This window comes from Lacerta agilis, chromosome 12, assembly GCF_009819535.1.
Source record: "Lacerta agilis isolate rLacAgi1 chromosome 12, rLacAgi1.pri, whole genome shotgun sequence".
Lineage (NCBI taxonomy): Eukaryota > Metazoa > Chordata > Lepidosauria > Squamata > Lacertidae > Lacerta > Lacerta agilis.
Genome location: NC_046323.1, coordinates 19,770,752 through 19,798,505, shown reverse-complemented (window position 1 = coordinate 19,798,505; position 27,754 = coordinate 19,770,752). Strand labels below are relative to the sequence as shown.

General features: G+C 41.0%; 1 protein-coding gene across 3 annotated transcripts in view; it reads right to left on the bottom strand.

Moving 5' to 3' along the window:
• The window catches only part of RFTN1 (raftlin, lipid raft linker 1), a 101,189-nt gene extending 74,023 nt beyond the window's left edge, over positions 1-27,166 (bottom strand). The window contains exons 1-2 of one of the 3 annotated variants that reach the window (XM_033164865.1): positions 26,964-27,166; positions 14,636-14,788 (exon numbers count right to left, since the gene is read on the bottom strand). In XM_033164865.1, coding sequence (XP_033020756.1) covers positions 14,636-14,780 — 145 coding nt within the window. In that variant the 5' untranslated portion in view covers positions 14,781-14,788; positions 26,964-27,166. Of the gene's footprint in view, positions 1-14,635; positions 14,789-26,303; positions 26,389-26,763; positions 26,826-26,963 lie in introns of those variants that run through there. The other 2 variants (XM_033164867.1, XM_033164866.1) reach the window with 2 other exon arrangements.
• Between the last annotated feature and the right edge of the window lie 588 nt (positions 27,167-27,754).

Below are 27,754 nucleotides of genomic sequence, written 5' to 3'. Positions count from 1 at the left end.
CTAGGATCCAGTGAAGAAAAAAAGACTAGTAAATATTTCATGCTTTTTTCCTTGATATATTATGTTAAGTGACATTCCCAGTTTCTCTTTTAGCTTTGAAGGAGCATAATAAATAACACCATTAAACAAATCAGTGTTAAATATTCAAGACAAATCTGGAATTTCCACAAAGATGAATTCCTTGTGCTTACTTTTATTATATCTAAAACTTTAGAGAGAATAAACAGGGTACTGGAAAAGCATGAACTGCAAATTAGGCAGTACATATACTTTTGCCTCTTCATTTTGTGAATGTATTAGAATGGTCATCATTAGTAATGTTCAGGAACATTATTACCCAAAACATGTAATAATTAGGTAAGACAGTTAAAGACATTAGAAAAAATGTGTATCTCAGCTGTATAAGATTTGGCTTACACAAGTGCATAATTTCAACATAAATTATTTTGCTCCTTGCCTTTGTTCTCATTTCTTACTAGTTGAGTAGTTGTATTGGGGACAGAGAGATTTCCCTAAAGTATATTTAAATAATATGAGCACATACTGGCTAGGAAGATGGTTTATGGCTTTTCTCATGGGACAAAACAGTGATCAACCAAAGCCCCTAAACTGCACTATGCCCAGTTTACAGGCCTGCTTTTTCAGTTTATTATATGTTTCAGCAAATACCATGGAATATCAGCTAATGCAGCAACTATGACGAATACTTTTAGCAGTCACCAGCAGATGCTTAACAAAAACAATCCAGAAAAGAAGCCGAGCCAGAATCTGAAATAAAAGCAAAGTTCTGATAGACCAGGAGAGGACTGAGCTCAAAGAACAACAAAGAAGATGAATATCTCACCACACAAATATATTCCATCTCCTACCTCAGTAATTATTACTCTTGTGTATTACCCAATAATTTAGAGGGCATTATTTTACAACTACGTATTATAAGCAGAAATAAACACACCCAAGTTGGTGTAGAATTTCCTTAATATAGTGGCAGCACTCACATATGTGGCAGCTTGATTGGGGCAGGGTAGCCAAACAATTCAGTTAAGAACAAACCCAGTTGGATTCTGACCCACTGCAAGACATGGTTAAAACAAACCATGGTTTATAAGACAGCAAGTCATGATCAGCCTCCTGGGCTGGATTAATATGTTAACTCAAACGATAGTTATCCCAAACCAGGGATGTCCAACAGGTCCTTTAAAAAAGCTTTGAGTCTTCCTCCCCCCAAAAAGCTCAACAATTATGGTCAATACAATGGATAGATCACTGCCAGGTTTTTTTTTTAATCGGAGTAGATCGCAGTCTCTTGGAAGTTGGACATCCCTGTTCTAAACAAATGGCTTAGTGTTACATGTGAACTATTGGCAAGCAAAGCAAGGCCTATGAGCAGCTACTTGGCCCATAAGGCTTCTGCCCCTATGCAAATACTATAAAAGTACCACCAAAATCAAATTCCTTCAAATTACCAGACTTACAATACCTACACTTAAAAGGATGCAGGTATAAGGGAAGGGACAATGGCAAACGGAACAGCACCAAAATAAAAAAAGTAATCCCAGAAGGCCAGCAGTAAAAAAGAAAAGGGGGACAGACCAAATACTAAAATGCAATCTGTACGGCTTGGAAATAGGAAAATATATGACCCTTTCGAACCCTTTTATTGACTTCAATAATGCCCAACTGCAATAAAATTTAACTAGTCGATTATACAATTATATATACACATTTGGAATATGTGGATGAAAAAGTGAAGACCTGTCCATATTTCATTCAAATATTCACCTTTGCGGATAGAACTGGATATAAATTGTCACGAAAAAGCTGTGAACTGAACATTCCTTGTCAGCAGTTCATGCAAAGTGATACAAGGAAAACTTACTAGAGACAGCAACTGTACATTTCTAAAGATCAGATGTAGCTTTTCTTGAGAAAATGAATAGCTTTAAAAGGGGAAGAAATGCTCTCATTAGCTTCTGATTTCAGCCACAGCTCTTGATCAATGTGCAGAAGTTTGACAGGTGTTCTAAGGGACAAACTTCTCACCAGCTTCTCATAAACATTCATTGCACAAAGAGCTTCATATGAACTGATGGGGGAGCTTTCACATGTTGCAAGATACATAAAAAATTAAAGATTTCAGTGCTGTGAGGAGTCCTACAGATGCCACATATTTCCAAATGAAATGATAAAAGGAGTTAATCTGAAAGAGAATAAACTATGAGGCTTACAAATTAAGTTGATAGAGTTTGGGGAAGTTAATGGATGAGATAGATGCTAATAAAATATAAATAGGCATCAGCCTGCCGTTGTTACGCTTTGCTGGCTGAGCTCTGCATCAGTGCTCTCACTTAAAAATTGTTCCATGACACAAGAACTGACAAAGGGTGCTAAATCGTATGAATTAATTTGCCACCAACCATTGTACTGTTTATTAAAATGCAAAACAAATTAACATCTACTTGCATCCTAGATCTCAAAACTAAAGAGAGAAAAGAGAATGGCACAATAAGTGGTCTCTTGTTAAGCCGCTGTTGTGTAAAGTTTGGAACTGTGTCAGAGTAATTTTATTATTTTTATTTTTTGGTTTTTGTATTGTGTTATTTATTTTGGAAAGCTCGGCTCAGAAGCAGCATCTGTCTTTCTCTGTAGTCTTGCCTCTTTTTTAGCCAGCTGGGTTGACTGCCTTGATGAAGCTTTTCAAATGATCAAATGACTAAAATTAAAACATATTCTGCAAGATTATTTTCATTGTTCTTCACCACATGTTCACTGAATAAAATACTTCGTAATTGTCTGACTTTTTGTTATCAAGCTGCACTCCTTGCACTTCCTGTCAGTTTTGTTGTAGCAAATTTGGTGAGCACAGAGGAAAGGAGTGAGTGGGCGAGTAGATAAGGAAGTATTTGGTACCACACAGTCTTCAGAAGCAATTGCCCAGTACTTGAAAGAATTGTTCCTTTACAAGTTAGCCTATTACTCAGAAATTACAATATTTTAGAATTTTAAAAAAAATTGAAGTTTATTTGCCTTTCATTAGTAGCACTCCATAAAATAAGACAGTCACATACAGCACAAAACACTATCAGAGCCAGATGACAACATATCCCATTAGAAAAGACAAAAGGATAATTACTTTATTTATGAATAGACAGTAATGGCTAGAGAACCAAAATTAGTTGTCACATTAAAAAAATGAAGGCATTTACTGCTCAGTAGAAAGATCAGTTTATCAATATGTAATAAAGATTTATAGATGCTGCCTGAAAACTGAAAAGATTATCTATTCTTTCCTATCATTTTATAGCTACAGGTCTAATTATAGACCCTTGGCCACCTGTTGCATGCAACTGTAGTTTTATTTTTTGTTACAGGGGAAATTTACACTGGCACATGCATACTGAGCAGTCTGTCATATTCTGTGTTTCCTCTCTGCATAACACCAAAGTGTGCTTCCTCTCTGCCTAACACCAAAGGGGAAAGTTGTGCATTTTGAAAGAAATGTCACAGTGTCTGTTAAGAAACTCCCATCTTTTATAGACAATCCTTTTCTCCCTTACGACAAATCCTCCCCTGAGATGTGCAGCCTTGCACACATACCTGGACATGATCTTAATAAAACAAATATTTGATTTTAACCCTCACCTTAAAAAAAAGAAAAAAGTATCAATCTGCTATTTGGGTTGAATAGATCTCTTTAAAGTCTGGCCCATTAATCCATGATTTCCATTTTCAACATTAAAAATTGATATATCGCAAAAACTTTGCACAAATATTTCAAACAGCTGGCTGCCCCCCACAGCAACCCTAGTGACTTAGGAGGGTTCAGCATGGTTGCTTTACCAGCTATGAAATCCCTTTCTGCTACTCTCCATTTTCTCATTCCAATAGCTCCTGATCGTGTGACAGATGCAAGTTATGATTTAAAATAAACAGTGATGTTTATTTTAGCTACTAGGCCACTTCCTCTGTATTATCAAGAACTTAAAAGTACTACGAAGACCAAATTTAGGCTCTTTTCATAAAGAAGCCTCACAGCTCCAGCATGCTGCCAACTACAATTTTAAAGAAATGTGGTATCATAAATTATGCTTTGCCCGTTATAAAATCACGATATGGCTCTTATTGTAATAGTTTATCACAACACAATATCAGGCTCATAAAAAAGCAAATACCCCTACAATAATTACTCTAAAGGAAATGCTGACCCCTTTTTAGTTGTGCCTGTATTTCAGTCTACTCTAGGCAATAATGCAGGAAAAGAGTAGTTCATACTGTTTAATTTAATCAAATTGCAATGTTGAAGTCCTTTACTTTATACAACTAGCATTACTTGCTCAAAACAGCAGTTGAGAAAACAAATGTAAGGGATTAAGGGAGCTATAGGTTGAGAGAAACAAGACGTTAAAAAAGCAACAACTACCGGTAGGGCCTGCACCCCTGCTCACTTCACTCGCAAAAGCTACCCCCTCCCCCTTAAACCTCACCAAATTTCTGCTCACTGGGCTGGGCTGCCTAACCGCAACCATGTGAACTGCAGTGTGATGACATCCTTAGGAAAATATGTATTCGGAGAGAAATGAGGCACGATTTCAGCATAATGTACTAAGTACAGAAAGTAAGAATGAAGGTCTATGCAGGTCTGTGCAGAAATAAGCCTTACTAAATCCAACACAGCTTATTCCTGATAAAAGTGTGCAAAGGATTCCAGGCTGAATCCTCTAAGACAGGCATGTCCAACAGGTAGATCACCGGACGTCTGCGGTAGATCACCGGTAGCTGCCCGCAAAGAAGCTGAGCAACTTCTTTTACCCCCTTCCTGAAAAAAACTTTCAATCTGAACCCCAAAAAAGTGGGTAGATCACTGCCAGTTTTTAACTCTGTGAGTAGATCTCAGTCTCTTGGGAGTTGGCCACCCCTGCTCTAAGACACTACAAGTTGCAAGGGAAACTGTTGCCGAATGGGAAGACAGCTTGATATTAGTAAGCTTTTTTCAGAAAAAGCTACATGTTCAGCTGTATACAAACCAGCCTACCATCCTTATAAACAATTCATAAAATTCTGTGTTCAAACTGGCCTCTGGAACAAATATATCTGTGAAAAGGGAAGCCTGTTTCCAAGGGGATGATCTCTGGATGAATGAAGTCCTTCTCCATGAGTATGCCTAATGATATAATTGAGGCTACTTGTAAATCATCATCTCAACAACTGCATTCTCCAATTTAGTTTGTCACTTTATGCTTCTCCCTTCACAAGTCCTGTTGATTTCCCTTACCTCCCTTACCATTTTTGAAAGCCTACTCAACCACACACACAAAACATTCAAAATTGTAAATACTTTTACTTGAGATTGTACCAGAGATGTGGAAAATGGAAAATGGGGATCAAACTCCCCCTAAGATTGACCAGGGGTGCTGACACACCACCCGCCCTGATGATAAGGAAACAAACAAAAAAAGGAGACAGATACTATAGTCAAGGCTAATTGACAAAGAGAGAGGTGTAATTGACAAAGAGAGAGGTGGAGCCTATTTTCCAGGGCCTAGCAGCCAACTGCACCATCTTGCTTGCTGTGCACTGGCAACAGAATTTTGCTGTGGAGAAAGGAGCCAAGCTGAACTGAGAAAGAGGTGGGAAGACAGAGCTGAGACTGATAATGAACACTGGACAGTGAGGTTTTAGTTTCTCTTCCCTGACAAAAATATATATATACACTGTCTTCTCAGTACAGGTGCCCTGTTGTCACTAGCCCCCTGAATAAACAGGAGACCTGTCAGCAGCAACCAAAGCAGTATCCAGGTCCATTACAAGGTCAGAGGCCAGGCAAGCAGAGGCCACAACAAAGGTCAGGTGAGAGGCAAAGTCAGAGAAGTCTGCGGCCAGGTTTGGCAGAGGCAGGAGATCCAATAGCGGGCATGGCACAAAACTAGCACATACATGTTGTTCCAACAACTCGCCCAGCCCAGGCAGGGTTTTTTTTATTTGCAGCTGGACACAAAATACAACAACAACAACAACAACTTATCTGTACCTCGCCCATCTGGCTGGGTTTCCCCAGCCCCTCTGGGCGGCTTCCAACAGAGATTAAAAATACACTAAAACATCAGTCATTAAAAACTTCCCAAATATTTAGTTGGAAAGCTGATAATGTACAGTTGGAAAAAAGTGGGGCTAGACACATGACATGTAAGTGTTTAAAAATCACTTTAATGACAGGCAATGTCGGTGACCGTATGTACACAAATGACATAAGGGTAGAATGTACTCAGTTTCCATACTTAAACCCAGTGCTTTGTTTCTATTAAAAAAAAAATTATGGGTACAGTGGTGCCCCGCTAGACGAATGCCTCGCTAGACGAAAAACTCGCTAGACGAAGGCATTCGTCTAGCGGAAGGCTGCCCCGCTAGACGAAAAAGTCTATGGGGCTGCCTCGCAAGACGAAAAATTTTCGTCTTTTTTTTTCGTTTTGCGGAGCGCGGCTGTCATTGCCGCTCCGCAAGACGAAAAACCCACTAGACGAAAATTTTCGCAGAACGAATTATTTTCGTCTAGCGGGGCGCCACTGTACTCTCATTTTCCTACCGATATTGAAATACTGCGCCTTAATGAAGGCAAACTTAGATTCACAAAATGTTTAGGAGTACGCATCCCCCCCCCCCGAAAAAAACCACTGCTTAAACCACCCAAACAATATTTAAACACCTTCTTTTTGGCCTCCTCTACTTCATATTTGTCTTTGGGCAAGTAAATCTTTGTCACATCCTCTTAATACTCTTAAAGTACTCCTGTTTTTGTGCCGTAGGCCTATCTTGCACCCTGTGTTCTTCCTCCTACAACCAATGCAAAACATCTGGTCTGCCAAGATGATATGGGCAGGGGTAGATAAGAATGTCACTGATAGTAGAGTTACAGGTAGGTAGCCGTGTTGGTCTGCCATAGTCAAAACAAAATAAAATAAAAAATTCCTTCCAGTAGCACCTTAGAGACCAACTAAGTTTGTTCTTGGTATGAGCTTTCGTGTGCATGCACACTTCTTCAGATATCTGATAGTAGAGTACACAGATTAGTTCAGGGAAAAAAGACTTTAAGAACTGCAGATCAATGTTGTAGACCAGACAAGACATCTGGTGATGTAAGGCAAAGTAAAATGAGAAATTAATTTCATGATGTTCAAACTAAAGTGAATTAGAGAGGGTAAGTATAAGTAAATAGGGGAGAACCCCAAAGACTGACAATAGAAATAGAAACAAAAGGTGACGCAAAAGAGGAACAATGTACAGTCGTACCTTGGAAGTCGAACGGAATCCGTTCCGGAAGTCTGTTCTACTTCCAAAACATTCAGAAACCAAAGCGCGGCTTCTGATTGGCTACAGGAAGCTCCTGCAGCCAATCGGAAGCTGCGGAAGCCACACCAGATGTTCAGTATTCGAAAACCGGAACACTCACTTCCGGGTTTCAATTGTTCAGGAGCCAATTTATTTGGGAGCCAAGGCCTTCAGGATCCAAGGTACGACTGTACAGGAAAATGCCTGCTTAACCAGCTACCTCTTCTATCCAATTTTTCCTGACTCTCCTTTCTCACCGAAGCTCCTTACCCTATATCCCAAGTCTTTACTAAAGGTCTTCTTGCCCTCTGGAAAGGTTTTTCAGTGGACATAGAGCTGCTGGGGAAGAGATGGGGTGGAGAGCTTCTCTTGCATACGCATACTTACTTGACAACCCCATGCCTATTTGCTGAATATTATTTGTTAAAACCATGCAGCCTAGAAGAATTAGCAAATGAGCCAAGTACAGAACACCCGATTGAAGAAAAGCTGTATTGCTCAGCCAATCAAAAGCAATTACATTTTTTCCTGGCAAATCTGTAACTGACAGTCACTAAAGTTTTTTTTCTTCCATGAAAATAATTTCCTCAGCACTTGGTGGTTTACATTAAATCTTAGTCAAAAAGACAAGATTCCCCATCTTCTCTCAGTAGGGAAGCTGTCACCACTTGGTGTAAAAGATTTTAACCATCTGTCTATCATGCAACAGTTGCGTGGGTGTTCCTAAATTCCAAGTATTACAACATGGTCCATTAAAATGAACATATTGGCCATTATGTCTGTATCTTGATTTGAAAATTCACCTAATGTAGTTTTAAAAAAGCAAATGCCCAAATTATTTATACGCCTCTACAGCAATACAGAAATGTGTGTGCTCTTCTGAACAAATTACTGGGGCTGAGCAACCACTATCCAGGTAATTGTTCAACTGTAACTAACCTGAGTTAAACTGCTGTGCCTCATGAAATACAGGTCATACATGCACTAGGATCTGCCAAACACATGGTGCTTCAACACTGGAAGGAGAGAACACTTCCCATACAACAATGGATTAATGATCAGTGCTCCCTGTCCACGTCCAAGCTGGCAATGCATCAATGTGAACAAAGAACAATACAATAGCATTTGGTCAGCTTTTCTTCAGTCTTATACATCATAGCTGGCAGTTCAGCTTATTTGTATTAATAAATTATATAGTCAAAAATGTTTCCTTTCACAAATTGGCCTTGATTCCTTTTATTTTTATTGGCATGTTACTTCAATTGTAGTCATCAAAAATTGTATTAATAAAAAATATTTGAGAAATAAAATACTGCTATGCCTTGCTCTCAATCTCCTTACTTTCAGCTATCAGTAAAATGGGAACCACAATGCACTTGATGTGACTTGCCATTACACCATTTCTGCTGTGCACAGGAATGTGACACCTCAGGTTTCTTGCGAAACATATTCTCTTTTTACCATTTTACCATTATGGTGCATGTGTAAATAGAATTTATACACACGTGTACATACCAACCACAAAAGCTTATTCCACAATGCATTTGATAGCTGTCAGAAGCGCCACAAAACCATTATGGTTAAGTGGAAATAATAGTCTTAGCTCAAAGCCGAGTGCCTCTTCCATCACACATAAAACAATGCTCTTGCAAGAAACCAAGGGCAGATTTATTAACTCATCAGAAATCAGAGATAGCAAACGTGGCACCCTCCAGATGTTCTTGTACTCCAAAATCCACTAAACCTAGCCAGCATGGCCAATAATTAGAGATGGCTGGAGTTGCACCCAGAGGTGGAGCTAGCTGCTCTGGCACCTAGCCGCCCGCAGGGGAAGGGTGAGCATCCCAGGGGGGCGCTGCCCGCAACGAGCATCCCGGGGGGGGCGGCGATGTCACCCCCCTCAGGGATGACACCCAGGGCAGACCGCACCCACCGCACCTCCTTCCCCTGCCACTGGCTGCACCAGCGGTGGAGCGTACACTCCTGCCACCTAGGTCATGCATGCAGGGCACACCTCAGCAGTATCCTCGCACGGCACTGCCCAGCTGAAAAGAGGGACAGCAATGCTGCCGTGACTCTCCTCCTTCTCACTGTCTCCTGGTTCAGACCTGACCCAGCAGCAGAGCTGCGGCTGGGCACGAGGGAGCTGGCTACTCCCTCGTGCATGCAGCCCAGTGCAGGAGAGGCGCAGCCACGGCAGCTCCCTTGCACACTGGAGCCAGGCTCCAATGAGGGAGCCTGCGGGGGGGGGGGTGCCTGGTTGTGCCTCCTCTCAAAAATGCACCCGGGGCCATGACCCCCCCAGCCCCCCCCCACACTACACCCCTGTGTTGCACTCCAACAACATCTGGAAGGCACCAGATTGACTACCCCAGTTAAAAATAAAAATGAAGAAAACACATAAAGCAGCATGCAGAAGTAGCTTTCACTGTGTTGGGGGCAAGGACATAGTGAGAGACAAACTGGGAAGAACAGATCTTTCCACTCCCTAAATTACAAAAAGAAACCAGCACTGGAGAAGGCTTCAGAGGCAACTACACCAGCTGCTGTATGGATGTTTCTTGCTAAAATGTTGTTATGCTTCAAATGAGCTGCTGGAGGGAAACGATACTAGAGTGTTGCCTTCATAGAATTTTTTTTTCTCTGTATATGCTGTCATACCTGGTACAGTCCCTGCCCAGTGCAAGAGGCAGTAAACTATAGGATCACATCATAAACTCCTGGGGAATTATCTTACAAAACTTGCCCTGCGACTAGGATGCATAATAGCCACATCCGCAGTCCTTTGGTAGGAGCAGCAGAGTTGACCTACATCACCCTGTATTGCACCATTCTTCCTTCTGTGGGTATATCCAGCTGAGAACGACCTACCCTCTTAATGTCAAACTGCTTAAGGAATGGCATTTGGTAAAATTGTGGATTATTTTCACCCAAGCTCAGTATGTTCGCTCTGTCACTCTGCCCCTATTATCCACTGCAGGCACAATGGATTCAGGAAGGGTTGAGACAAACAGGTTAGATGAAACACTGAATGCAAGGAACTAAAGCTTAGAAATGCTTATTTTCTTTATGTTCACATCTGTTTTCAGAGTAGAACAAGGAAATTAGGTAACTTCCAACACTGGAAAAAGAAAGAATCTAATCAATTATCATCTGCCAAATCATTTTAGGAGATATGGAACCCCGCTACTACCTAATTCCTAGTGGTAGAAAGTAAGAGAAAGAAACCAGGCAATAAGTAGGTAAACCCAAAGCTGAAACAGAACATGAACCATCTTCATAATGAAGTGCATCAAAATTATTTGTAAGAAAACGGTTAATCCCTGAGCAACACAAATTGTGTGTTTTAGCACATGTTAAAGCATGCTGAATATGTTTAAAAGCAGGGCCGTCTTAAGCTTATCTGGTGCCGTGGTGCAAGGATCCCTATGGCGCCCCCCACAAGGTCTGAGGGACAGTGGACTGGCCCCCTGCTGAAAAAGTTTGCTGACCCCTGCCATACTGTAATTCCTATTAGCTGCAAGGCTAATGGCTACTACTGAGATGAAAGGTTTGTGAGCTACAACACCAGCAGCTTGGATCTTAATCGTCTATTTAAAATGTGTGTCAACCTTGCATATTTGGGTAAGGGTTAAAGGGGGGGTGTAGGTGGCAAAACCAATACAGTAAAGAAGCCTGCCTTGTGTCCATGGGCAAGGAGTTACAGACTGTAGACGCTGCCACACTGGAAGATCAATTCCTTACAAGTGGCTTTGACATTGTGTAAAAGTGCCAGTTCTGTAGAACTAGTTCCCACCAGCTCCAGCCAGCACAGCCAATGGTGAAAGATGATGAGAATGTAGTTCCACAACATCTGGAGGGTACCAGATTGGGTAAAGCTGATGAACATATATGATACATGCCAGGAAGCGAAGGCCAGATTTATTTATTTTTAAATCTTTTGCTTCACCCTTTAGAAAGTTTACCACTGTACGTATGGCGAATACACAAGCCATGTAAACTGTGAACCAGCCCAGAAATTTGGAAAGCAGTGTGCTGAAGACATTAGTTTCAGCCGTTGTCAAATAGCTATATTTAGTATGCAAACAAAAAGCATTCACTTTTATAACCAATGTGGTTATTAACTGTTTAAACTCAACTTCAGCTTCGCCCAGCCCAGCCCAGCAATAGTTCCCAAGCCACTCCATGGAGCAAATCTACAGTGAAGCAACCATCTTAATGACTGGACTCTATAAGCTCTAAGATGCTACATACATTCAAGGCTAAATAAACAGCTCCCAGGTTAGTTTCCCTGAAATTCTAGCCACAGGAGAAGCCAAGACCTTGAATTTTTGAAAAGAGGATAGTTGGCAAGACTCCTGAATAGTTCTCCTAGACCTAGAGAGTTCTGACTGTGTGTGGAAGTTTGTTTGAGAATCTCTGAAGACTGTCAGGTGTGAAGCAACTCCCCCCCTCCCCCAAGTGAGCAAGAATTTTTTTTCCAAGCAAGCAAAGAATGTTAATGCCACCTCTGAAGCACTGAGGGCCATTTCTACAAATCCAATAATATCTACAGGAAAAGCTGAAGACCAGCTGGGAAGCTTTTAGCAGCTTGGGTGTAACCTACTGTTGCCTCAGTCCCACAAAAACAGTTGGCTGTAAACATTTCTACCAACTCAAGCCAAGACTTTTAATAAAATATTCCTCTTCCTCTTGTGTATATAGCATCAGTGGGAGCAATTATGTAAACTCTTTTTCACAGCCAATTTTGTAATCAGTTCCTTCATATTCTTCTGATTTTGACCGTCTTTTCTTCTTTGGGGGGGGGGGCTGTCAATATATGTTGATATGTTAAAATTTACTTGAATTAATCAAAAGAAACCTTTTTCTTACAGCACAATCCTAACCATGTCTACTCAGAATTGAGCTCTATTGAATTCCATGAGACTTATTCCCAGGTAATTGGTGTTAGGACTGAATCCTTAGTTAGTTTTATATGGAGTTATTTTTTTTTTGGGAAAAAACCCCAAATTGAGTTTTACACATTTGTAGTCTAAACTGAGCAAAGATGACAGAAAGCACTTTAGACTAGGAGTCAAGCCCCCATTTTATTCCTGTTTTGAATCCAACTCACTCTGTTGCTTTCTGTGCAACTCACAGCATCTGGATTACATTACAACACCCTGCCATTACAGATATATAACAGCTATCTATAGATTATTATAATTCAGCTTTGTCAGCTTTGGACGATGGAATAAACCCAATATAATTCAACAGATTTAAGCAGAAATTGGTTGAATCTTAAGTAGCATTAAGAACTACCTTGAAACCGGATAAAAACTGGGATTTTTTTTTATCTTCAAAGTACTTATCTGCCATACATCACTATTATATCATTTATTTTGCTGTATAATTTAACCATACCCACTGACTTTATAATGGATACCCCCAGAACAATTCCTCTCTTATCCAAACAAACAAAAAATACAAATGAAAGTTTAATGCTAGAATTAAGTAAAGTGCATTTGTTGTTAGTTTGTTTTCAAGAGAATTACTAATAGAAAAGTCATAAATCTAAACTGTGTTAATGCAAACCAAGATTTTTTCCACTTGACTATATGCTCAACCAGTGAATGTGACCACCTCATTTGTTAACAAGTTATTTTTAACACTGCACATGTTTTGAAAAAGAAGTGAGGAAGCGGAAATAGCGCTGAAAGGGCCAGGAGCAGTGTAGCATGCAAAGACTTCCATTAGATTTGATTTTAAGAACAGTACTAGTCAAATTTTAGTTAGAAATAGCTGCAGATGATTATATAGCAAAGCCAAAGTTTCTATGTACAGGGAAGTTAAGGTTCCATTTACAGGAAAGGTGAATGTACTGATATGTTCTCTCTTGATAATCTCATACTATAGTCAGTCAAATGTACCGTAATTTAAAAAGCAACATAGCAAGTCAGCCTATTGAAGCAAAAGGGAACAATAGGACATTCCCATTTGTTTAATGTGAGTGCCATAATGATGGTTAAGGCTATTTATGGTAAAAGCAACAGGTACCAACACAAAGAACCAGACTGACTCCATGCTTATTCCTGGCTCCTAATGCTGGTCTTTACAAAATGCCTCAGAAAATGTATACAGTTCATCCTGGTCCTATGACATCCATTGAATGACAGGTGGGTGTTACCAGATGGAAACAAGCCCATAGGCTAGAAGCTGCCCACTTATGATCTAGGTCAAACTATAGAAGAACTGAGTGAATGACAAGCTAAGGGGCAATCTAGATATGATGTGTACCTTTAACAACCTCATCTCTCTCTCTCTCTCTCTCTCACACACACACACACAAACACACACACACAGAAATGTCTAGCTAACTCCTATAAATTCTGATGTGATGTAGAGAAGGATGCAGTGACATCACACATGGACAACTTCTCCAAAGAGGCTTGACTGGTGTTTTCTGAATGATCTTCTCAGCCCCAAGTGGGAATCTTTTTATTCACACAGGTTCTTTAACTATGCTTTAAGTCCATAGCGTAAGCTATTTTAATGCTGCCTCTAGGCAAGCAAGGTTTTTGTTGTCTTTCATTGTTTGTTTTTAACTATTATTTTATGTACTGTATTGTGTTTCAATATTGTGTTTCAAGAGAATGCTCATTGATGAGCAGCTATATAATAAAAAAAATATTAGTATCAATTAAAATGTGAGGACAAAATATGCTGCTATTTACATAAGGCACTGAGTATGCAAAGATGGGGGGAAAGGGGGGGAAATGTAATTGGCGGTATTGTTGACAATTTGTATGGATTTTAAATTTCTTTAATAAAAATCTTACATAAAACAAAATTTAAAAAAAGAGTATGCAGAGATGATTTTGGGGTCAGAAATAGCATGCTGCCTCGCACATCCCTTTCCCATTTCTTCAAAGAAAAGTTAATTAGTAGCAGTATATTGTGTACTGGAGTCCAAACAATTGTTCAAACTTTAAGGAACTGCAAGCACCTATATGTTATCCTACTTAGCTAGTCAAAAAAAATGACAGCTAGCTCCCTGTTAAGCATACACTAGAAACCTCCAACTTCTGTCCCTGGGGCACTTAAGATGGCTGATATTTTACATTATTTTATACAAAAAAGAAATAAATATCAAACCTATTTTACAGTTGGAAAAGCATCATAAGGCAGAGCATGATACTATGTCAAATAAATGGACAAAAGTTATATGTTAATATTTTCTCTGCTTATCTATCCATATTCCTTATCGACATGAACCATGATAACTACCCTAGATAGGATGTTTTTAAAAACTAAAAATAAAGAATAGGCTTACCATCACTTAAAGTTGTAAATTCCAGGAAGTGATATTCATAGAAAATATCTATTTTGGTTTCTACTTGAGGCCTCTTCAAAGTTGAATAGATGTTACCAGGCCGCTTTTCATCATGTTTTTCCAACTTGTTCAGTCCGCAACCCATTGCAAAAACTGATGACAAAAAGGGATGGGAAAAACACTAGTTAGTTCAAAGTATATCACCTGCCATGAATAGTTTGCTTGGAATCACTGTATTTTCTGTAAGCCTTGAAACACCATGATTAAATGGTTCAGACATTTAGGAGCTATATGTAATCTACTACATCAAATACACTTCCCATTTAGAATGAATTGTAATTATTTGTTATAGTTACAGCTCTCGATTTTTGTTATGCCCTACAAAACAGTGTAAAACATATCCTCAATTTGTTTTACATGTTGTAAAACAAATACAACATAATACTTTGAAAAATGCTGTGATCCTGGAACGCAAAGTACCTATTACACATATACAGCAGACTTGTCAAGATGTGACACAGATGTGATGTAGTAACTTGCAGCCCACCGTTTGCACAGGCTCTTAAACACTCTCTCCATGATTTACTGTAAACAATAATTTACTGTTACATCAACATGATTAATGTTAACTAGGATTGTCATTGTAACCATGGTTTCAAGTGGGTTTACAAACCATGACAATGTGGGCAATCCTAGGCTGCTTTAAACATATTCACACCCATGCCAACCAATTAAACAGTTAAGGAAACCATGGAAGGTAGGGCAAATGTGCGCATGGGGAGAGGATACGAGTCTGCAGCTTTGCAAACCATTGTTCACCCCATTATGTCTGCACTATGCCTAGTAATGAGATTCTGGTCACAGCAAATAAGAAATCGGAGTATCCTTAGTCATCTTCAGTTCAGAACAAGACCAAGAATAAGCAAACACTGGAAACCAACACATGCTAAGTATTAGGTATATACGTAGTTTTCAGCAGGGGTGCCAACTTGAATAAAATAGGGGGGCAGGCAAGCCCCACCCTGCGTAATTGATCACATAATGTGGTGCACGCACACCATTTTTGAATGGCAATGCCCATCAACCTGGGGAGCAGCTCCCTCAAACATTTTATGGGGGGTGATGACCCCTCAGCCCATAGGAGTTGGCTCCTAAGGTTTTCAACATGAATAATCTAAATATGCATTTTTATGCCATTCAAAACTTAAAATCTAATGGGGTTTAGTTTCTAGAAAAGGAAATGGTTTGCTACAGACTGATCTATGAAGGAAAAGAACTGCTATATCAGAACATTTTTAGGGATATTGTTGTTGTGCAAGTACCCCATCAATTTTATCAAAATACTCTTACCAGGATGTTACAGAACCACAGTTGCACAGATTTGAGATCCTGTCCCCTGAACAAGCAAAAAATCTGCTAGAACCTAAACACTTGTGCAAGGAGAGGAGCCAAAATTACGCCAGATTTTTTAAACCAATTTTCTGGAAAGACCCACATAAGTGGCTGTTGGTAGGAAAAGGAGCATGAACTTACTAAAATAATTGAGCATATTAAAAAAAGATAATTCTCTTATAAGTCACTTACACAAATCTTGGAAGACCAATAAGCTTACACAGACCCAAGGAGTGAAAGGCACTACCAGTTCTGGCCAAAGTCTGGATCTGCCCAAATCAGGCTGATCTGGGTGGATCCAAGCTTTGGGTGGATCAGGTTGAGACAGCCGTAGATTGCCCTGAGTTAGATCAGCCCACCCAAAGCAATCCAGGGCTCTCAAAATGTGGTGGGTGATCAGGCAATTGGTGGGGGTAGTTGGTAAGGAGGAGAACCAGGCAGCCTCTGCAAGGTTTAAAGAGCAGCACAGGGCTGTTTGCAAAAGGGCTTTGAAACAGCTCTGCACTGTGCTTTGGCTATGTATGCTTGTGCCCTTTAAGGGAATATGCTCACACAGCCAAACATAACTCTCTGCTCACCAGCTGCTGAGTGGAAGGTTCAGTCCCGCTTGATGCAATGTGGTGGCGGCATAGGAGCAAAGAAGATGTGCATCTCCTTCCCACACCAACTGTATCTTTAATTAGGATTTTAAAAACATGATTAAACATGAAGTTGGGTGGGGGAGGCAAGCATCCAGGGGCATCGCAGGGGGGGCGGAGGGGGCGGGGGGCCCCGGGCAGCGCCCCTGTTGGGGTGACACATCGGGGGGCCAGCCCCGCCCACTGGGCTTTTTTTTTTTTTAAAAAAAATTAAATTAAAAAAAAATAGGTTATTTTCGGCAGCCCGCAAAGACTCCTGAATCCGCCGCCCGGCCCCCCCGGGGGTGGGGCGTCGAATGCGTCATGACGCACGCACGTCCCGCCCCCCAGGGGTGTCTCTTGGCTTCCCGCCCCCGGCAGCCAAGGGGCTAAGAACGCCCCTGCAAGCATCGCCTTCTCCACCCCCCTTCCCAACTGAATGTTTAATACAGTAGGGTTTTAAACCCTAATTAGAGAATGGGGCTGGCCCCTGAATGGATTTGCATCTCAAATGCATGATAATCCAAAGTGGTGGATTGGGCCCCAGACTGGATTGGGTGAGGAGCTTGCACATCCCTAACAACTACACACAGTAAACTCACTGAATGTGCGTTAGTAACTTAAGTTCATTAATTTCAGTGGGTCTACTCTGAGTGGAACCTACTTGAATGCCCAAAGCATTTTTATTTTATTTTTATAAGAATTTTATTAAGTTTTCCATACAAACAACAAACAAACAATATAAAAACAACAACAACAAAAAACACATCACAAATTACACAAAAACAATCAAATAAAACACAAAAACATATCAGTCTACTTCTAATAACCTCATTTCTAATCTTATTTAGGGGACTTCCCCCGTTCCCTCTTCTGCGTACAGTATTAATTTACTTTAGTAATTTCTTTACTATTTTAATAAACATTCACCATAATTCTTCATCTTAACCTTATCTCATCTTATCTCTATCATTATTTCTTAATCTTATCACATTAATCTTAACATCTTAAAATTCTAACTTCTAAATTTCCTTCCATCTTCACTTCTTATATACTACTTCAACCTAACATTGTATAGCTATCGCCTGCATTTTTAAACTCCAAATACTATAGCACAAGCTCTCTTATACCGTATATACTGACAGAGGGGGAAACTCATATTTTATTTAGATTAACAAATTACTCCTCCATGAATGCAATGATCTTGAGACTCTTAAATCATTCATATGTTCGACCATATGGATAAAACAAGATGGATAGTCTATCTCTGATTGTATAACCGTTAACAGAATTAATATAAAGATACACATGGAGCACCAATTTTGAATGAATAAGCAACATAAAGGGCTACAATTGAATTATTTCTAATGCCTCTTGAGTGATGAGGGATGGTCGCAACAAAAGCAGAACATTGTCTTCCCTCCCTCTGAGATTTAAAAATAAGAACACTCATCTCAGCAATCAGCCAACTCTGAAATCCTTCATTTATCATTTCCAAGACACACTGAAAACTAGTCTGAATTATTTCTTTCTTTAAAAACTTTTAAAGCAATAATTTAAATATTTACATAGTTATATTGATATTAGTCCACTAAGCATTAAACCAAAATATAATACATAAATACATACAGCTGCAGAGATGACAGGATGGGAAACTTTTGTTCCATGAACTTCCTTAGGACCTTAGCCATTAAGTTTGCAATGATAGTGTAAAGCAAAATTTCCCAGAATCGTTATGTAGTTTATATATCATATTGGAGCTACTACAGAAAAATCTGGGAAACCTGCAAAGGGATTAAAGAAAGTTTCCGCAATAAAGAGGGAAATCTTCTAGACTGAGGGAGGAGGGGCACAGAACCTCAGGCAGGGGGTGGGAATGTTGCCCCCAAGCCTCTCTATCTGGCCCTTGAGACTCTCTTCATGCCACACCCTTCCTCTTAGGAAGCACTCATTCTGGTACTGCTTCATACCCTCCTTAGTCAGTTCCGGACAACTTATGTATTGAACATTCATCCTGGTATACATCATCATCATCTTTATTATTATTATTATTATTATTATTATTATTATTATTATTATGTACCCCACCCATTTGACTGGGTTGCCCCAGCCATTCTGGGTGGCTTCCAGCATATATAAAAACATAGTAAACATTAAACCTTTAAAAGCTTCTCTGTATAGGGCTGCCTTCAGATGTCTCCTAAAATATATATAGTTACTCATCTCCTTGACATCTGATGGGAGGGCATTCCACAGGGTGGGCGCCACTACCGAAAAGGCCCTCTGTCTGGTTCCTTGTAGCTTTACACGGAATATCATGCTAGCTCACACTGCTGTGTAAAAATCCACCAATGGAGTTTAGACAACATTACATCAAACAAATGTTACTCCACACTTCCCAGTGCATTATACTTTTACATTCCTTATAGCAAAAAGTTGAGTTTTGGAGGGAAGCAAGTTTATTGCACAGGAACTCCAAATTGACTTTAGTTGTACAACCTGAATTTGCTGGTATGTGACTGAATCCTGCTTGTATTTTTAAAAAAAGAAAGAAAAGAAAATAGTAGTTTAGAAACACCCCTTGAGCATTTTTGCCTGGCTGGAACTCTGAGAATACTTCTCACTTGCTTGCTAGAGGACAGAGAAGAGTATGTGCAGAAACTAGGCTATTGTAAAAAAAAAGATAAAAATTGCATTTGTCCCACCTACTTTCACCCTTGACCCTGCTCACCACCGGCATGCAGCCCAGATGGGAATGCCGTCTTTCAGCTGAAAAGGGTTCCCTGGCCCTACTAGCCCATCACCTGTCCCTGCCAAACCTACACAGCCACATGCTCCTGATTTCTCTGCCCAAGAATAAAAGACCTTTATTTCTGGTGTTGTGTAATTCAAATGTAACTCAAATAAGGGTGCCAGGGACCACCCCACTGCCCCTGGTATTTTCCTCCTCTGTGGATGCAGGATCCATGAAGATTACTATGGCTAACTATAACTATAACTATAACCATAACCATGGATAGCTATGGCTATGGAGTTAACACCAAATACATTACTTCTGGTAAATGACTGACCATAGCTGCTAGAGGGCCATGAAAATTTGTGTCCCAGGCTTTCAAGACTCATCTACCTATGTACTATCTGAAACTAAAGGGGTGTACTGGTTGCCAGATGTGATTTCCCCTCCCCCCCGGCTCTCCTACCCCACTACTTTTTTCATACCTCACCCAAGATTACTTGAATTGTGCAATTTACATGATACTACAGATGCCGTGTTAATGTCTAAATTGTACTATAAAAATATATGCACAATGATAAATAAAAATACATATGTATATAAATATATATTGGCTGTTAGTCCTGGGGGACCTGCTCCCTGCCTTGCAGGGCTTTTTCTACCTGGTCTGGGAGGGCAAGTCCCTGACTGACTTCAGCTACAAAAAGCAGAGGCTGTTGAAGAGGGTTGAGACTATCTTGGCTGCCTCTAAGTTCAGACCCAGGTCATCAAGCCTGAGCTTCCACAGCCGCTGCCTGCCATGAACCAGCATTGGCAGGACTAGCAGCAATAGCAGCAGAAATGTTATATTTGTATGGTAATAATTTATATTTGACATCCTTTAGTAATGTTTTCTTTTGAAATGCTTAAGATAATTTTTTTGTTTTTGTTAACATTTCTGCGTTAAATGTGGATTCTGTAGTTGACTTCCTTTGTAATGTTTTATTTTGAAATCTTTAAGATAATATTTTAGTTTCCTTTTGATTATGCTGTTTTGAATGTGTAATTTGTACTTTTCTTTCAAAAAAACGCCTGAGATACAGCACATTGCCTTGCAAGTCAGAGAACAAGTGAATGGTCCAGCCAAGCACCACCACATCTCTATTGTGTACCCAAGTCTCAACCAGCAAATAGCAACATAGCTCTCCTACTACCATGTGTCGTATTATACTGTATTTTCCAGCGTATAAGACGACTGGGTGTATAAAACGACCCCCAACTTTTCCAGTTAAAATATAGAGTTTGATATATACTCAACCGCAGATTTTCCACCCGGCGTATAAGACGACCCCCAACTTTTGAGAAGATTTTCCTGGATTAAAAAGTAGTCTTATACACCAGAATATACAGTAATTTGATGTTCTGGTCAATTTAAGTAGAACTTGAGAGACTGAGCAATAATGACCAAACTAGATGAATATTCACATGACTTCCTCACATGTCAATGTTCAGATCATCAAATTTGGGACTGAAAGGTTACTTTCGTGTAACTGCCCCATGCTTCCAAGGCACTTCTCCTTTTTCTATGCAACAGAGCCGAGTCACACACATTTATCTCCATCAATTTGCCTGCATATTTAACTACTCATGCTGGTCTACTTGCCTGAGTAGTATTATATCAGACCACCTTTAATGAGGTAGGGATTCTACAATGGCCTTTTCATGGCAGTAAGCCAGAGGTTTAGTCTTTGCTTGTTTGGCGCAAAACAAACCCCAAGCAATGGTTTGCATGTAACACTAAGTCACTGCTCTGGTTTGCTTCCTCCCAATGCAACAAAGGGATAAGAGAGCAGGCGCAATTTGAGTAGTATGCACCAACACGGTGTACCAACACAGTTGCTTGTTCCCAGTAAGCCATAGTGTGTTTAACTCTGTTTTATAGTTACATGTCAACCAAGTCAATATGGAAATCACTGGTTATAAAAGAAAGTTCATGATCCCATCAGTTTCATCTTCTGACATTACACCAATCATTTAAGCACACAACTTGCACAAGGAGTCAGATGCAGAAGAGAGAAGGCTGAAGAACAAGTATGAACTTTCAGATGAAGCAGCAATGACAATAATGAATAAGACAAAACTCATGCAAGTTTCCCCCTACTAATTTGCCTTGTCCTCATCTATTTCCAAGCTTTCTTGCAGATTAGATTTAATTCTTTACACTGTATTATATTACAACAAACCAGGTGACTCATAGTTCTACATAGAAATTCATTCTCTGCCCTGCTAATAATGTTTTGGATACTGTCCTGTGGGTGGAAGGAAGGAAGTATGTAGAGTTCAGAGCACAAACTTGTGGAGAGCTTTACAGCAGATCATAAGTGACTTTCTATTATCCGTTAAATAGATACATGAGCTGCAGTCTTGGGAGCAGAGCAAATAGAACAAATCTGCATCAACCCTCATCTATTCACAAGTATACAGGAAAGATCAAGTCTGCAAAATAAATGAAGAAAAACGAACATATAAAAAGGCCTAGCACAACAGGTTACCTAGATAGAGAGCCATCATGCTTTTCAGGGGTCCACAATTTTGTCTGGCTTTGCTGTACTGCACAAGATAAAAATTGTAGCCTCCAGCTCCAGGACCCACCCCCTGTGCCCTGCTATTCTCAAGGGAAAGGATGGGTGGGACTGTGTGCTGTTCAGCATTGCTGCCCAAAGGTCCACAGGATGCCTTCAGGGTGTCTCCAAGTTGGAATGGAAGCTGGCTGCTCATCAGGCTTGCTAGCAGGTAGTACCACACTCCCATTGTGAGCGGATTTGCTGAAGCCTGGTGATTTTGAACTTCATGTTTGCCAAAGGCCACGTCTAGTTAGGATTAAGTAGTGCAAGGTTTGCCACAAGCCTCAATAGAAAGAGACATGGAACAGTAGCACTGAAGCTCTGCACTCCTCCACAAAAAACACGAAGAACAATTGCAAGATGCTATGTCAATGTGTTTAATGGTTAACCCAACAACCCTCCCACGATAGTTCCAGGAACTGCATTTCATAGACACTTGCAGCAGCGATGTTGCACGCAGTATAGTTATGCTGCATCAATTATGCAAGAAACAGATTAACTTGCATTTCTAAAGTGATATGGAAAATAGGAGTGACATGGGGGAGGAGGTAATAAAGCTTTCACACTTGAAGCCACAATACAGAATTTTCCTCAACATTTGCCATTCATTATTTAGTTATGACTAAATATGGCCCTCTAAATGTTGCTGAACCACAACTCCCATCGTCCCTGAACATTGCCATGCCGGTGGGTGATGATGAGAGTTGCAATCCAACTATAGCCATCCCCGGCTTATACACATGCACATTTATTCAAAGCTACGTTGTTTCCCCACCCATGTTATGATAGGCAGAGAAGACCACAGCTCAAGTGCTTCAAAACAACATTCCCACCCCCCCTGGTATTTTAAAGCTGAATTTGTCAGATGCCTCCAAAGTAGAAGTAGCAACAGAAATTAAAATAACATTTGGAGATGCTAGCAAATGTAGTCACATCTGTGACCAATAGGATTGTGTAGCAGTAATACATCTTAGAGCTTATATCCCAATATAAAAAGCTGACGCTAATAGATTGGAAACTACTGTGTAGAAAAAGGCAAATATAACAAGGCTGCCCCAGATCCTGCACATTTTACAAGGATTAGAAGTGTCAACACTACTTCAACTACAGTATGTTTTAAAGGTTTTTGCAGAAACTGAAACATAGAGAATTTCCCTTTACTACATAATAAATATTGATTGGTAAACATTCTAATTGTGACTGCAATCCTCTGCACAGTAATACTCTTATTGTACTGTTTTGATTTCAACAGAATTGAAACAGCCTAAAACATAAGCAGTATTGCAACCTGTATTAATATAATATACAAAACAGTGATTAGTCAAAGAAAGGCAAGTGGAATAACTTTTTGTTGAAATTAAATAAAATGGCCATTAGATTTTACAACTAAAGACTTTAACTTGCAGTATAATTAAATCTTAGCTGAAGCAAATTCTTGAGCGGTTCTTTTTTAAAAAATCTATCACCCAGTTCACTCAGCTGGCTTGATTGTTCAGCACTGCCTTGCAGAAAGATCTAGTTCAATTTGTTGCCCCAGATGGGATTAGAAAGTACTGCAGAGTTACCATGCTGACTCCTATGAAGGAATCAATGTTGCCTTACATCACTTAACGGCAACCCTCTGGCCAATCTAAAAGCATCACACATGAACTCAAAGGGGAGTCCTATTCAGATTCCATTTTTCAAAAGACTGTGATGTACTGAGAGCCTCAAGAGTCAGGACACCTCCTGGTTCAGAAAGGGATGCAATGAACTGCTGTGGTGGGAGGAAATACCGTATACTATAATTTTCATTTTCCAGACAAACCTTCACATGCAGCCAAAAGCATTATTATTCACATATTTGCTATGTCACCAGAAGATCTAATATTACTGTTGCCCCATTAATGCCTAACAACATTCTATCTGGGAAACAAAAAATGTGCATATGCAATGCAAACATTATAGTAGACAGACAGAACATCATTTGAGCGGAGAAGTCTATAATGACCCCTTATATTTAATGATTCTACTGAAAAGTGTTTATAACATAAAGAATAAGTGAAGCTTGCAGCAAGATGTTGCAATGTTTGCTAACCTCCTAACAGGAATGCTCATGTTCAGAGTTTCAGCCAGCAAGCTATGTCCCCTCAGGTTTTTTTTTCTTTCCAGCTGACCACCAACTTTCTGTGGCTACTGGTCGTCATAGGGCCATTGTTGCTGATGCTGTTTTAGAGATTTTTGTACTTCTACAAATGGGGGGGGGGTTTCCCTCTTCTGTTTCTCAGTGCTCCCATCTTGACTCAACTTTTGCTGGAATTTTATCATTTCACAGGGAATATCCCAACCTATGGAAAGCATTTCCTTCGCTCATATATTTATCTGCAAGAACCTCTCCACATCCTCACTCACTTCAATAAAGATTCCTTGCTACCAGAACCAAAGTGCTATTAAACTATTTTATAGATTTCAATGCTAGGTTCACTGGGATAGCAAGAGTGGAGACAGGCAAGATGGTAGAAAAGGGAGAACATCTCCATTGGGGTCTCTTCCAACTCTACAATTCTATGATTCTAATAAATTTTATACCTGCACCCACTCAAGTTAAATGTGTTTGCGGCAAAAGAAGCCATCTTAAGCAGTTGGGATTTTTTTCAGCTCTTCCTTAATTCAAATCATTGTTCACAATACACTACACATATGAAACCTATCTACTGAAATCAGTAGCTCATGCCAAAGACAAGAGGTCACTATTTATCCTATATGGCACTAACAAAAAGTTGTTGGTTATAGAGAAGCTTCTCCTATCAGGCAAAATGAATACGTTTACAGTCAAGTGTGTTCTGAAAACACTAAAGAAAAGTCCCTCCACAAAAAAGCTGGTTAAGCATGAAACTGCGAGACAACCAAGTGCTGTCATGTCTCAGGGTCTTACCTGGTCTATCATGACCTAAATTAGCAGTCTGTGTGGTACAACCACATCCTTTAGCTATGGGGTGGTTTTGTTTTTGACACTGAAAAGATGGTGTTGGATCCAGGTGTAACCATGCTTCAAGTAGACCCTTTGAAATCAATAAAACTTAACATTAGTGATAACTAACTTAAGTTCCATTGCTGTCAATGAGTCTAAACGATTTAAGTCTTGATCCAATCCAGTTTTTGCTGTGCGCATTTCTAAAGAAATATAGAGCTAGAGCTGGCTTTTAAGTCTCTCTCTCTCTCTCTCTCTCTCACACACACACACACACACAAACACACACAAAACTTTACCTAAATGTATCTCAAATAAAGCAATGCCAGAATCAAACATCAGCATATGCTGTGCTGGTACTCCCTAGTCTGGACTAAATCAGGCTAAAAACAAGGAAACAAAATGGACCAGTTTTAACTTTTTGGAGGTTTTAGCTTTTTTTTTTGAAAAGTAAATGTGTGAATGCTCATTTGTTTGATGGAGGCTAAGCAAAAGCCAACAGCAGCCTCTTGAAGGGGGATGGAGAACCTGTGGCTCTCTAGATGCTGTTGGACCAGCTCCCATCATCTCCCAACCGTCATGGCCAACAGCGAGGGATGATGCACAAGTGCTCCACAGGTGCTCCACGTCTGCTCTAGACAAGCTGAAATATTTCCACTGGTTTCACGAAACTTGGGCTAACAGCCTCAGGTTTGGCCCCGAAAGTTCATATTTATTTTTCCTTGTTGTAGAAGTTTATGGTTAGAGTCATTTCCAGACCTTTCAACTGACGTCCAGCACTTTTGATAAGACCCTCACCAGAAAAGGCATCAAAGCAGAACATGTACTTCACTGTCTCGTTATGATTCATGAGAGACTTTCACAGGGATGATACCAAGTGACAGTGAAAGACAATGTTTCCACCCAATATTTCTGCCTGTCCTTTCAGCTTATACCACCCACTGGGGAAATATAACATCTTTAGTGCAAGCTGCCTGTGGCAAAAGATTAAGGTTAGTGTATGCGCGTGCACATATGCATGTGTGAGGGAGGGAGGAGGAAATTAAGCCCACATTGTTGCTGGACACCAATAAATGTGGTACATTTTACACTTATTGATGACATTCCCTCTCTCCCCATTTGTTTTGCAGGCTTTCTAATCTTCACCTAGCAATGTATTCCAGCAATGGGTGTGGGCACACCTCTGAATTTACAATATCCAGCAGCTTAAATAGAGAATACAAACACCCGTGCTTCAATGCCCCCTTCTTATAGTTGCAGACTCCTATACAGATAGAAGAGGACCATTTCCCAGAAACTTCCAAGAGAGACAGAAATGAAAGAACACAGCCCAAACACAAGCACTCTCCTCCCACTTTTTCTTTTTACCTACCCCAGATCTTTCAATAGAGACAGGAAAGCAGCAGAGACCGTTATCAGTCCTCCCAAAGCAAATGGATTTCCTCCTGCCTGAGTGAGAGATGCTTGCTTCTTCCCAAAGACAGCAAATATGCAAAGCAGGCAGGCAATCGGACCACCTCGTTTCTCTCAGGCGCGCATCTGGTTCGACTCCGGATTCCGAAAAAAAAACCGGAGGGGTGGAATCCTTGGCTCCACTCCGAAACGGTCGGCCCGTTGCCAGAAGCGTTCAGTCAGTGGAAGGCGGAGTTTTTTGCGCCAACGTTACCACTATTATTACTACTATTGTTGTTATTGTTATTATTATTATTATTCTCCTCCAGAACAGGCAGGTCGCCTACGGCGCTGTTCCAAAAGCGCTCACACCTGTCCAGCAGGGTCGGGTGGGTGGGAGCTGAGGATAATGATCATAATATCACTTACCCGCTACCTACCTATCAGACACGCACACTTTCCTCTCCCGCCTAACGGTCTGAAGTTTGGCGAGGCGCTGTAAACGCCTGCCAAAAGATGGAATCCGGGTCAACGAAGGCGACGATGCGCCCAAACCGCCTGCCTTGGCTGCCCCCTTCCCCTCACGACAGCCTACCTGAGAGGTCTCTCCGGAGGGTCTTCCCCCCCCCCCCACACACACCTGGGGCTCGCTCCCCTTCTCCCTCCTGGAGGCCGAAGCGAATCGACTCCTTTCACACGCCGCGCCTCCCTTCGTTTTTCTCTCTCCCTCACAGCCCGAGGCAGGAGCCCGCCGAGCAGCCGCTCCCCGCGCGCTTCATCACCACAGCCGCGAAGAAAGTTTGCTCCTCTCTGGACGGGGCGGGCGGGCGGGCGGAGGGGCAGGCTTGGCGGCGCTTCAGCAGCAGCGGCAGCCGCCGGAGGAGGTGCCGCCGAAGCGGGACTGGGAGGCGCCTCGTGTCGGGCGGGGAGCGGCGGGCGCAGCCCCTCTCGCTCGGCCCCGGGGGGATCCGAGGCACTTCCTCTTCCTCCCCCCCCCCACCCCACCCCGCGAGAGAAAAATGGAGCGGAGGCGAAGCAGGGGAACGACGACGCCTTCCTTGCACGCCGGCAAGAAGTCAGGCTCCCAGAGCAGGGCTCCCCGCCCGTCCATTTCTCCCCGCCCAAAATCTGCGATTCCTCCCAGAGTTGCTACGGACTAGAAGCGCGCGGCCAATCCTAATCCTGCTCGTGGGGGATGAGCTCGCCTCCAAGGAAACACGCGCAGCTCTTTGCCCTTATTTTTTATATTTGTGGCCCTTTTGCTGCTGCGCATGGGTGGACGATTTCCTGCTGCCCCTGAGTTTGGTGGAAGATAAAATACGAGCTGGCGACATGTTACTGAAGCATGGGTGTAGCGCGCGGGGGGGGGGGACAACAATAAAAATACATAGCAAACTGAGGTTCTGCCCCCCCCATAAAAGGCCTGGGCCC